Genomic DNA, 13,397 nt, shown 5'->3' on the forward strand with positions numbered 1-13,397 from the left:
TTGCATGCAGTTTTAGTCTCCCTACCTAACAAAGGATGTACTTGCCATAGTGGGAGTGCAGTGGAGGTTCACTAGGCTGGTTCTTCCTATGAGATGAGGTTGGTTCGACTGGGTCTCAATGCATGCACTGAATGTTTAGAAGGGTGCAAAGGATAAAATTCTAACAGGCCTGGACAGACTAGGCACAAAGGCAATGTTTTCCCTGTTGTGTGGAGTCCAGAACCAGGGGGAAAACTCTCTGGAATCGGGTAGATCAATTTAGGACTGAGATGAGGAAACATTTCTTCATGGAAAGGGCAGTGAACCTGTGGAATCCCCTCTCTCAGGAGGCTGTGGAGGACAACTTACTGAATGTATTCAAAAAGAAATAAATGCTTTTTTCGATATTAAAGATATTGAAGCAGTAGGAGAAGGTGAAAAATAGCATCGAGATAGAGGATCTGCCATGATTGTATTAAATAGTGGGATAGGCTCAAAGAGCTGAATAGTCTGCTCTGTTTTGTGTGTTTCTATGTTTACTTCCAGTGGAAAAGCTTTCCAAGCTCTCAAAACAATTTTTTTTAAATTCCACTGGCTGTCTTCATGGACAGTTTTCATTTATTTTGTTACAATTCCCTAATTAGAGGAAAACTAGGTGCTTGAATTCACATTATTACCTGTCATTCTTTAGTTTTAAATTTCGTCATGATCATTTCTGCTTCAGTGAAAATAGTTGGAAATGTTTCTAGTTTTTCCTCAGAAGTCTAGTTTGATCAGCCAGTGGCACCAATCTGTGGTGTAAGTTCTCTAGTCTTATTGTCCTTTCTTTAATATAATGATGCACACTGCACAGAAGTTGTGCACTTGTAAGCAATATTTTTACATAACTTTCATTTCCTAACTGTTCCTATCCTGAAAAGTAAGTCATGTTTGGGATATTAAGTCATAAGTACCTTTGGAACCTGGTACTTTGCATGTGACCATGTCAGAAAATGGATTTTAGTTTTGTTGTGCAATGCATCCTTTTGTATATTGTGACTTTTTTTAAGACCACTTTAAGAAATGCTTTCATGTGAATCTCTGACATGAGTTAAATGCTGCTTTAAATAGGTTGTGATCAGTTTGTGCAAAATCAATAAAAATGTACTTGCACAAAGATTTGTTTTGTAATTCTGTGGACATTGCTTTAGTTTATCATTTTCTTTCAGAGAGCGATCAGATACCTTTTCCCATCTGGGGTGTTTGACAAGAAGGCTAGACCAATCATGAAGGTAATGAAAATGGTTTATGTTTCCAAAATACTATTTGATTCACTTGTTATCCACTTAATTACATTTGCTAATTCTAATCTGTTTGATTAATTGCAGCATCCTCTGGAAATCTTTCCAAAACAGAGGGGTAAGATTTTTTTTAAATGAACTGTGGTGCAAAGAGGGAGTTTTGCTCATTCTTGGCAACAGCTGAATGTAGATCACCATAGGCTTGTAACATTATATACTAATGTCAGTTATTCATTGTTTTATGTTACACAGTTACCATCTGTTCATTAGTATGCTCTACTGTATTGTCTGCTTACTGCAATCTTTTCCACTGAATTATTTTTTAATCTTGGTACAAACTGTGAGAAAACTACCTGAAGGGGCTGTCACACCACTTAGCTTTAGTAGACATCCGTTTCCAATCTGAACAAGACTCCCAAATTGTTTTTGCTTCAATGCACGCATATAACATTGCCTAAAGTAATAATTTGGTGTTGTGACCATGCAGTAAAGTAAGTTTCCCTTTTTTATTATATAAGTGACTGGTTTGGCACACATTACGAATGGTAAACAAATTAATTGCTTTGGAAATTTTAATTTAAATGTTACAATCATGGGCAGACTTCATAATATGTCCTTTGGCAATTAAACCAAACTACAGCATGATAAAGGTTGCCTTATGAGGAAAAATTGAGTAGCGTTAAGAGGTATCAAATCTAACGTATCTGGCAAGGTGGCTTACTATTCAGGATTAGGCTGGAATATCAGTAAACCCGTATTCCTTTTCTCTACTGTAACTTTCCTCTTTCCTGTATCGTTGATGTTGAGGAGACCGGAGACAACAACGATACATGAGAGACTCGTGTCACACATGAATATTGGGTACCTATGGTAAAGAGCCAGCGATAAACATGAGTGACTTGAATGTATATATAAACTATAAAATATCAGATTGTCAGTAGTTGCATTAATGAGCTTATAGAATGTATAAGAGAGTGTTGTTAAGGCAGCACACTTTGGAACTGACTAAAGAGTATGCTATATTAAACTTGATATTGTGTAATGTGACAGGATTATTTAGTTAGTTACTTCAGGGTTCAGAGAATTTGCAGCAGAGTTTGAAAGGAAGAAGATTGAGGCTAAGACTGGTATTTTAAATCTAAATAAGGGCAACTATGTGGGCAGGAAAACTCATTCTAGGCAAGGCATACGTCAGTAGAGACCCATTGACAGGCATTTAAGGGAATATTTCAGAATACTCTAAGTATATTCCTGTTGTATTCAATTCTAAAGAGAGGGCTCACTGTGTTTGTGGTTAACAAAGAAGTTAAGGAAGGTATCAAACTTAGGTGAAAGCATGTAACTGCGTAAAGAGGTGTGGCAGATTAGGGATAAATCAGAATCAAAATAACAGCTGCGAATGACTAAGAGGCTAATTAGGCGGAATAAATTAGAGCATGAAACAAAGCAAGCTAGTAATGTAAAAATGGATGGGAAGAGTATATGGGTATTTCGAAAAGAAATTAGTAAAATGAGGATTAGATTATATTAGATTCCCTACAATGTGGAAACAGGCCCTTCGGCCCAACAAGTCCACACTGACCCTCCGGAGAGTAATCCCACCCAGACACGTTTCCTTCTGACTAATGCACCTAACACTATGGGCAATTTAGCATGGCCAATCCACCTGACCTGCACATCTTCGGACTGTGGGAGGAAACCGGAACACCTGGAGGAAACCCACGCAGACACGGGGAGAATGTGCAAACTCCACACAGACAGTTACCTGAGATTAGATTAGATTAGATTACATTACAGTGTGGAAACAGGCCCTTCGGCCCAACAAGTCCACACCGATCCGCCGAAGCGCAACCCACCCATACCCCTACATTTACCCCTTACCTAACACTACGGGCAATTTAGCATGGCCAATTCACCTGACCTGCACATCTTTGGACTGTGGGAGGAAACCGGAGCACCCGGAGGAAACCCACGGAGACACGGGGAGAATGTGCAAACTCCACACAGTCAGTCGCCTGAGGCTGGAATCGAACCTGGGTCCCTGGCACTGTGAGGCTGCAGTGCTAATCACTGAGCCACCATGCCTTGTTTTTGAAGCAGGTCAATATGGGGAGTTGATTGTAGATAACAGCAAAGTGGCAGATGAAAGAAACATAATTTGCTGCTGTTTTCAGTATAGCAGATACAAACATTCCTTCCAAATCAGGGCATGGAAAGGATGGAGAAATTTGGTACAATTATATTCACAGTAGTAGTTCTAAGCAAGTTGAGTCAGTTGCCTGAATGTCAAGTTTTCTCAGCTAGATTTAATCTTAGGGTCCTAAAATAGGTTGCTAATGAGAGACTTGATGCTTTGGTGTTAATTTTCCAAAATCCTTTACATTTTGTAAAGGTTTCATTAGATTGGAAAAATAACAAAGCCTTTCTGTTCAAGAGGCGGATGAGGCAGGGAAATATAAGCCAATTCGGTATGTTAGGCTACTTGAGGTAACAGTGCATAAGGTTGGAGATAATATACTAACATGGATAGAGGATTGGCTACCTGACAGAGTTGGAACATTGGGGAGCATCTTCATGATGACTAGGGGGCGGGTGGGGAGGCATGATTATTTATAACATATGTCATAACTTATATGACAGAAGTGAATGTACTATGGCTAAGTTCATGGATGACACAAATATAGGTGGGAGAGCAAGTGGTGAGGATGCTATAAAGAGTCTGAAGAATGACAATTTAACCAAGTAGGCAAAAACTTAGTAGATAGAATATCATATAAAAAATTGTGAGGTTGTGCACTTTCATAGAAGGATTAGATGAGCTGAATATTATCTAAATGGAAATATCTTACTGAAAACTACAGCACAGGGATTTCAGATGAGGTGATGGCACAGTGGTATAGTGTGAACTATTACTCTAGAACCACAAGCTAATGTTCTGGGCACATGGATTTGAATCACATCATGGCAGAGGGTGACATTTGAATTCAATAAAAATCTGAAATAAGAAGCCAGTCTAATGGTAACTATGCAAAGTCATTGTTGACTGGTTCACTCAGTCCTTTTTAAAGAAGAAGCCCTGCCATCCTTTCATGATCTCGTGTACTTGTGACTACAGACCCACAGCAATATGGTTATCTCTTATCTGCCCTTTAGAGATTGGGGATAAACAATAAATGCTGGCCTAGCCAATGATGCCCACGTCCTCTGAAGGGAAGAATAATTAATTTTGGGATGCATAAATCCCGAAACAAAAAAACTAGTGTCTGTATTCAATGAGTAATAGGGAAGGCAAATGGAGTGTTGGCCTTTATTTCAAAGAAAATGAAGTATAAAATTTCATAAGTTTTGCCAAAACTATACAAGGCACTAGTCAGACTACACCTGGAATACTGTGAGCAGTTTTGGTCCCTTATGTAAGGGAAGATATACAGTCCAGCGAAGCTTCTAGGGAACGCTTACTAATGGAGAGATATTGTTAGATTAAGTAATTGGCAAAAAGTTGGCAAATGGAGTATAATGTAGGAAAATGTGAAGCTGTTCACTTTGGAAGGGAGAAAAACTGCAACACCTAGGGCCTTGGACGTACTTGTGCACAAACTGTAGAAAGCTAACACTAAGGTGAGGCAGGTAATCAGGAACATTAATAGAATGTTGACCCTTTTTTCAAGGGGATTAGAGTGTGAGAGTAGGGAAGTCTGTATGAGCTGCTGGTGAGACCATGTCTGGAATACTATGAGCAATTTGGTTATTAGCACATATATAATTTCATTGGAGGTATTTCAGAGAACGTTCACTAGGATGATCCTGGTGGGGAGGGATTGTCTGATGAAAAAAGACTAAACGGATTGGGACTCTTCATTGGAATTTAGATGAATCTCATTGTCAAGCCCTTTGAGAACCCTACATGTTTCATAGTGAATGTTGAGAGGATGTTTCCCCTCATGGGAGAGTAGAATACCAGAGGCCATAATCTCAGAATGAAGGGGCACCAATTTAAGCCTGAGATGAGGAGGAAATTCTTCTCTTGAACATTGAGTTTTTGGAACTCTTCACTATGGAGACCTGTGAGGCAGAGTCCTTCTGTATATTTAAAGGTTGAGATGGATTTTTGATCAGCAGGGAAATCAAGGTTATAGGAAAGGGTAGAAAGATGGACGTAAAGAGTGTCTATTTCTCACTGACTCTGGTCTAATTTGATGCAGGGTATGGCAGGACTGTTATGAGAAGTTCTCCATATCTATCACCCAAACTTCTCCATTCTAGTTTTGAACTTGCATTATTCTTCAGTTTTGCTACCATTTGCCCTTTATTCTGACAAGTCATTTTGTCCTCGAGATCCATATTCTGCTCTCCCCACCTTGTTCTCACAAAAAGAATGACCACAACTTTTCATTGCTGCCATGTTAGCTGATATTGATACTTCTTGGGTACCATTCTACATCATCAGCAATCTCCTCAAACAAGGAGGCGCATACCTCTTTGCAAACAACTGCCTCTGCCAAAATTTTCGCGTTGTCTTTATGATACCTAGTACTAAATGAGCAAAAGATTGTCCTCGCTAAACATTTGGAAGACCCGAAGCTTTGATTTTGGTGATTGCAGCTAATTCAAGTCAGCCATTAGATAGATAGATTACTTACTTACTTACAGTGTGGAAACAGGCCCAACAAGTCCACACCGACCCTCCGAAGAGCAACCCACCCTGACCCATTCCCCTACGTTTATCCCTTCACCTAACACTACGGGCAATTTAACTTGGCCAATTTACCTAACCTGCACTTTTTTTTTGGATTGTGGGAGGAAACCGGAGCACCGGAAGAATGTGCAAACTCCACACAGATAGTTGCCTGAGGCGGGAATTGAACCCGGGTCTCTGGCACTGTAATGCAGCAGTGCTAACCTCTGTGCCACCCGTAGTGCTTTTTCCTGAAACTAACAGAGTCTGAGCTGCACTGTTCACAACTTTGCTGTTTATTTGACCCCAAGATAAGAACATTAGAACTAGGAGCAGGAGTAGGTCATTTGGCCCTTTGAGCCTGCTCTGCCATTCAATAAGATCATGGCTGATCTTTTTGTGGACTCAGCTCCACTTACCCATCCTCTCACCATATCCTTCAGTTCCTTTATTGTTAAAAAAAAAATCAGCTTTAAAAATGTTTCCTGTAGTAGCGTCAACTATTTCACTGGGCAGGGAACTCCGTAGATTTACAGCCCTTTGGGTGAAGAAGTTCCTTCTCAATTCAGTCTAAATCTGCTCACCTACTTTCAAGGCTATGCCCTCTTGTCCTATATTCACCTGCTAGTGGAAACATCCTCTCCACATCTATCTTATCTATTCCCTTCATAGTTTTATGTTTCTATAAGATCCCCCTCATTCTTCTAAATTCCAAAGAAATAATCCTAGTCTACTCAGTTGCTCCTCATAAACCAACCCCCTCAACACCAGAATCAACCTAGTGAACCTCCTCTGCACCTCCTCTCTAGTGCCAGTATATCCTTTCTCAAGTAGGGAGACCAAAACTGCACACAGTACTCCAGGTGTGGTCTCACCAGCACGCTGTACAGTTGCAACATAACCTCCTTGTTTTTAAAGTCAATCCCTTTAGCAATAAAGGACAAAATTCCATTTGCCTTCCTAATTACTTGTTGTACTTGGAGATCAACCCTCTGTGATTCATGCACAAGGACACTGGTCGCTCTGCATAGCAGCATGCTACAACGTTTTACCATTCAAATAATAATCCTTTTTACTGTTACTCCTACTAAAATGGATGACTTCACATTTATAAACATTGTATTCCATCTGCCACACCTTTGCCCACTCAAAGTATCTATGTTCCTCTGCAAACTTTGCTCTGCCACTCATCTTGGTGTCATCTGCAAACTTTGACACACTTCACATGGTTCCCAACTCCAAACATCTATATAAGTTGTGAATAATTGCGGTCCCAACACTGATCCCTGAGGCACACCACTCGTTACCGATTGCCAACTAGAATAGCACTCATTTTCCCCCACTCTTTGCTTCCTGTTAGTCAGCAAATCCTCAGCATGCTAATACTTTACCCATAACGCCATGCATTTTTATGCAGCAGCCTCTTGTGCAGCACCTTGTCGAAGGCCTTTTGGAAATCTAGGTGCACCACATCGACTGGGTCCCCATTGTCCACCTTGCTCATAATGGCCATAGAATTCTGAAAGATTTGTTCAGCATGACCTGCACTTCATGAACCCATGCTGCGTCTGCCCAATGGGACAATTTCTATCTGGATGCCTTGCTATTTCTTCCTTAATAATAGACTCAAGCATTTTCCCCACTAGAGGTTAAGCTAACTGGTCTATAATTCCCCAGTCTATAATTTTATCTACCTCCCTTTTTAAACAGTGGTGTTACATTTACTGTTTTCCAATCTGCTGGAACTGCCCCAGAGTCCAGTGAATTTTGGAAAATTACAACAAGTCCACTTGCTATTTCTCCCGCCATCTCTTTTAATACCTTGGGATGCATCCCATCAGGGCCAGGAGACTTGTCGATCCTTAGCTCCACTAGCTTGCCCAAAACTACCTCTTCCGTAATTATGACTGTTTCCATGTCCTCACCTACCTTCGTCTCTTTGTCAATTTCTGGCATGTTATTCGTGTCCTCCATTGTGAAGACCGATACAAAATACCTGTTCAATGCCTCAGCCACTTCATCATATCCCATAACTAAATGCCCCTTCTCATCCTCTAAAGGACCAACGTTTACTTTAGCCACTCTCTTTTTGTTTTATATATTGAAGGAAACTTTTGCTCTGTCTTTATATTCTATGCAAGTTTTTCCTCATGTTCAATCTTATTTTTCTTTATAGCTCTTTTTGTGACTTTCTGTTGACTGTTAAAGTTTTCCTAATCTTCTATTTTCCTGCTGTTCTTGGCCACTTTGTATGCCTTCTCTTTCAATTTGATAGCCTCCCTTATTTCCTGAGGAGAAAGTGAGGTCTGCAGATGCTGGAGATCAGAGCTGGAAATGTGTTGCTGGAAAAGCGCAGCAGGTCAGGCAGCATCCAGGGAACAGGAGAATCGACGTTTCGGGCATAAGCCCTTCTTCAGGAATGAGGAAAGTTTGTCCAGCAGGCTAAGATAAAAGGTAGGGAGGAGGGACTTGGGGGAGGGGTGTCGGAAATGTGATAGGTGGAAAGAGGTCAAGGTGAGGGTGAAAGGTCAGACTGGGGTGGGGGCGGAGAGGTCGGGAAGAAGATTGCAGGTTAGGCAGGCGGTGCTGAATTCGATGGATTTGACTGAGACAGGGTGGGGGGAGGGGAAATGAGGAAACTGGTGAAATCCGAGTTCATCCCTTGAGGTTGGAGAGTTCCTAGGCGGAAGATGAGGCGTTCTTCCTCCAACCGTCGTTTTGTTGTGGTCTGACGATGGAGGAGTCCAAAGACCTGCATATCCTTGGTGGGACGATGGAGGAGTCCAAAGACCTGCATAGACGATGGAGGAGTCCAAAGACCTGCATAGACGATGGAGGAGTCCAAAGACCTGCATAGACGATGGAGGAGTCCAAAGACCTGCATAGACGATGGAGGAGTCCAAAGACCTGCATAGACGATGGAGGAGTCCAAAGACCTGCATAAACGATGGAGGAGTCCAAAGACCTGCATAGACGATGGAGGAGTCCAAAGACCTGCATAGACGATGGAGGAGTCCACTCCCGGGACCTTCCCCTGCAACCGCCGGAGGTGTAAGACTTGCGCCCACACCTCCCCCCTCATCTCCCTCCAAGCCCCCAAAGGAAACTTCCATATCCGCCACAGATTCACCTGCACCTCCACACACATCATCTATTGCATCCTCTGCACCCGATGTGGCCTCCTCTATATTGGGGAGACAGGCCGGCTACTTGCGGAGCGTTTCAGAGAACACCTCTGGGACACCCGGACCAACCAACCCAACCACCCTGTAGCTCAACATTTCAATTCCCCCTCCCACTCCACCAAGGATATGCAGGTCTTTGGACTCCTCCATCGTCAGACCACAACAAAACGACGGTTGGAGGAAGAACGCCTCATCTTCCGCCTAGGAACCCTCCAACCACAAGGGATGAACTCGGATTTCACCAGTTTCCTCATTTCCCCTCCCCCCACCCTGTCTCAGTCAAATCCATCGAATTCAGCACTGCCTTCCTAACCTGCAATCTTCTTCCCGACCTCTCCGCCCCCACCCCAATCTGACCTTTCACCCTCACCTTGACCTCTTTCCACCTATCACATTTCCGACGCCCCTCCCCCAAGTCCCTCCTCCCTACCTTTTATCTTAGCCTGCTGGACAAACTTTCCTCATTCCTGAAGAAGGGCTTATGCCCGAAACGTCGATTCTCCTGTTCCCTGGATGCTGCCTGACCTGCTGCGCTTTTCCAGCAACACATTTCCATCCCTTATTTCCTGAGACACTCATGGCAAATTACCCCTTTTCTTATAGTCCTTCCTATTCACTGCAATATACTTTTGCCGAGCACTTCAAAAAATTGCTTTGAAAGTCCTCCACTACTCGTCAACTGTCCTACCATAAAATCTTTGTTTCCAGTCTACTTTAGCCAAGTCCTCCCTCATTCCATTGTAGTTTCCCTTGTTTAAGCACAGGACCATGGTATTAGATTTTTATCTTTACTGTCTCCATCTGTATTGTAAATTCAACCATAGTGTGATTGCTCCTTCCAGAAGGATACCTAACTATGAGGTCATTAATTATTCCTGTCTCATTACAAATGATCAGATCTAGGATAGCTTCTCCCTCATCTGTTCCATTACATACTGTTCAAGAAAACTATTGCGCATACACTCAGCGAACCTCTCCTCAAGGCTACCCTGACCCAGCTGGTTTAAACAATCGACACGTAGATTAAAATTCCCCATGATAATTCTCATACCACTTTTATAGGCATAAGTTATTTCTTTGTTTATTGCCTGCTCCTTTATACAGGTCAGTTGGTAATGCTCGCAGGTACTCCGGCCACTCACCCCCCCCCCCCCCCCCCCCCCCCCCCCCGGTCAAATAACCACATGTTACCCCAGGTACAATCGTAGGATGAGGTCCTTGGAGATAATGTAAATAGCCTAATCCTGGGAAATGGTTATGCAAACAATTTCCTGACTCAGTGATTCCCCAAGACAATGTATTCCCCAGCTTTGGAGAATGATCACACAAACAAATTTGGCTGGAGGATGGCTATGGAAGTATTTCTGAATGGAAGGGACTGAATGAGAGTTTAATTTGATATAGCAGTAAAATAGTAGTAAATAGCTGCCCGAATGAAGTATGCATTACAATGGATAGTCATCCACATTCCTGCATGGTGTCTTTGAGACAGCATGTTGCCCCGACTAATTTCCAGAATGTTCAGCTTCTTGGAGAAAGACAATACAAGTTTAACGCTTTAGCATTACATTAATGTCCAGAGAGAGAGAGTACAATTTTAATCTTTTAACATTACAGTGGCCTATAGACTACGCCTATCAGTGACTTTTTTTTGTAGAATTTCTAATTTCCACCTAAATGGATTCAACCTTATTCTCCACAGAACCTATATCATCTCTGAGCACCACCCTGAAGTTGTCTTTGAATATCAGAGCTACCCCACCTCCCTTACCTTCCCGTTTGTCTTTCCGGATAGGTCTGATATCCCTGGATATTTAATTCCAAGCTGTGACCATCCTGTAACCATGTCTCCATAATGGTTACTCAATCATATTCATTCGCGATGATTTGTGTTGTTAACTCATCGACCTTGTTACGAATGCTATAAGCATTCAGGTGAAGTACCCTGACTCTAGTTTGCTTACTATCATGATTTCCAGCATCTCTAATAATATCTCCTGAGTTATCCTTCCTTTTTACTTCCCTCATAGACTGCCTTGGACTTAAACTCTCCTGCACACATGCCAACCTGCTGTTTACTTTTTTATTTACCATCAGACTTCCTGTTATTTTCCCTTTCCCTTCCCCCAATTCACTATTTTAAAGTCCAAGTAACCACCATATTTATTCTTTTCGCTAGAACACTGGTTTCAGATTGGTTCAGTTGGTGACTATCCCATGGGCACAGATCCCCACCCTGGGTTCCAAACCTGATGTCAATGCCCCATGAAATGGAGCCCCTCTTTCTTGCGCCACTCCCTTAGTCTCATGTTTACTTCCCTAATTTTCTTATCCCGAAGCCAATTTGCACGTTGGTCAGGCAATAATCTGGAGATTATGACCCTCGAGGACTGTTTCTTAATTTCGTACCTCGTGCTTGATAGTCCCCACAACATAGGCAAGGCTAGGAAGGAGAACCTATGTTGTTTGTCCCAATGTGGACCACAACAACTGGATCCTCCCCTTCCGCTCCAATATCTTTTCAAATTGGTTAATGATGACCTGCACCCTGGCACTAGGCAGGCAACATATCCTGTGAGACTCCCCCAATTAAAAAACCCTCTATAACTACCACTTGTCTTTTTGCTCCTCCTCTTGAATGGCCTTCTGCACCATGGTGCCGTGGTCAGCTGACTCATCCTCCCTGCAGCCCTTTTCCTCATCCAGACGGGGAGCAAGTATCTCAAACCTGTTGGATAAGGTCAAGAGCCGAGGCTCCTCCATTCCGAACTCAGAATCCCCTACCTGTCTCATTGCAATCACACCCTGTTGTTCCTGATCACTAACTGAATTTCAATTACTTAATCTCCCAGGTGTGACTGCCTCCTGAAACAAAGTGTCCAAGTAACTTTCCCCCTCCTGGATATGCTGCAGTGTTATAAACTTCCCACCGTATTTGTGCATGCCTTCCACACATTCATAAATCATCTGCTGCTAAAACTCTCATCTGTGCAGCTGTTAACTCTAAAGTTAACAATTCAGCCACCTCAGACAACGTTTCATGCTCTACACTTCTTAAAATTGGATCACCCAAAGCTTTATTGCCTGTGGCCAACTTGTGTTAACTCCCATTCGGTTGTGAACTTTATGTTTACTGACCTACATTAGTTGCCAGTTAAGCAAAGCCTCTGTTTCAAAAATAGCATTTACATTTTCAAATCCCTCTATGCCTTCAATTCTCTTCCTCCCTGTCATCTTTGTCATCTCTTCCAACAACTTTGACATATCTGCACATTTCTAATTTTGGTATTTTAGGCATTTCCAGTTCTAATTTTTTATTTTTTTAAAACCTATTTTCTAATCAACAAGGTTAGAGGTGTTATTACATACCTGTGGAACAGGTGAGACTTGAACCCAAGCCACTAAGATACTCCTTAAGGTCTCTTTGACCAAATTGTGGTCATCTACCTTAATATCACCCTGAATGTCTTGGCTTCTATTTTGCTTCATAATAGTCCTTTGGGTTTTGTTTTTGTTTTTGTCTTGAAGATGTTTTATAAATATGGTAGAAGCAAAATTCTGCACTTACTGGAAATCTGAATCAAAAACAGAAATTGCTGGAGAAACTCAGCAGATCAGGCAGCATCTTTAGAGAGAAAAACAAAAGTTAACATTTTGAGTTCAATATGACTTCTTCAGACCATCGAGTTTTTCTGCAACATCTTCTGTGTTTGCTTTATAAATGCAAGTTGCTTTTTCCATCGACCTTGCACTCACATTAGCTCCCCATTCTATCCGCCAGTCTCCAATCTGGAGGCATTGGTATACTCATCCCTCATTGCCAGCATTGATTGTCTGTGAGAAAATGGAAGTGATGAAGGTTTACTGTTAATTACGTAGTTGTTGAAGCCAGAATGTTTGGGCAACAGAACAGATACTGTTCTTTTTTCAGCTTGCCTGAGCTCCACTGGGACAGTTCAGGAAGCCAAGAAGTCAGGATGGGACTGTCACAGAATGAAAGTGAATGGTCAACAGAAGCTCAAGGTTGGGAAGAAGTTCAGCAAAGGGTGGATGCACATGGTGATGCAATTGCATTAGAAGTGGATGGAATGGCAGAAAATGACTGCTCTGGATACAGAGGCTGTCGGGTGAAGAAGGGCTGCAAAAGAAATGTGAATAACTACAGCTCCAATTTTTACACACAAAAAACTTAAAGGAATCTTTTGTTAAGAGCAAAATTAAGATTTTCCTGTATGAGAATAGCCAGGTAGGCATAGCTAATGTGATTGCAAATGAGAT

At 42.0% G+C, this 13,397-nt stretch overlaps 1 protein-coding gene across 1 annotated transcript in view; it reads left to right on the plus strand.

Annotated features, from left to right (window-relative positions):
• mrps9 (mitochondrial ribosomal protein S9) overlaps nucleotides 1-13,397 on the plus strand; it is a 108,129-nt gene that overhangs the window by 37,415 nt on the left and 57,317 nt on the right. Inside the window, exons 3-4 of the mRNA XM_043691746.2 lie at nucleotides 1,188-1,250; nucleotides 1,347-1,377. Of these exons, the coding sequence (XP_043547681.1) occupies nucleotides 1,188-1,250; nucleotides 1,347-1,377 (94 nt within the window). The remainder of the gene's footprint in view (nucleotides 1-1,187; nucleotides 1,251-1,346; nucleotides 1,378-13,397) is intronic.

The sequence above is a fragment of the Chiloscyllium plagiosum genome, unplaced genomic scaffold (assembly GCF_037043375.1).
Source record: "Chiloscyllium plagiosum isolate Xiang-an unplaced genomic scaffold, Cpla_swu_hap1 HiC_scaffold_6, whole genome shotgun sequence".
NCBI lineage: Eukaryota > Metazoa > Chordata > Chondrichthyes > Orectolobiformes > Hemiscylliidae > Chiloscyllium > Chiloscyllium plagiosum.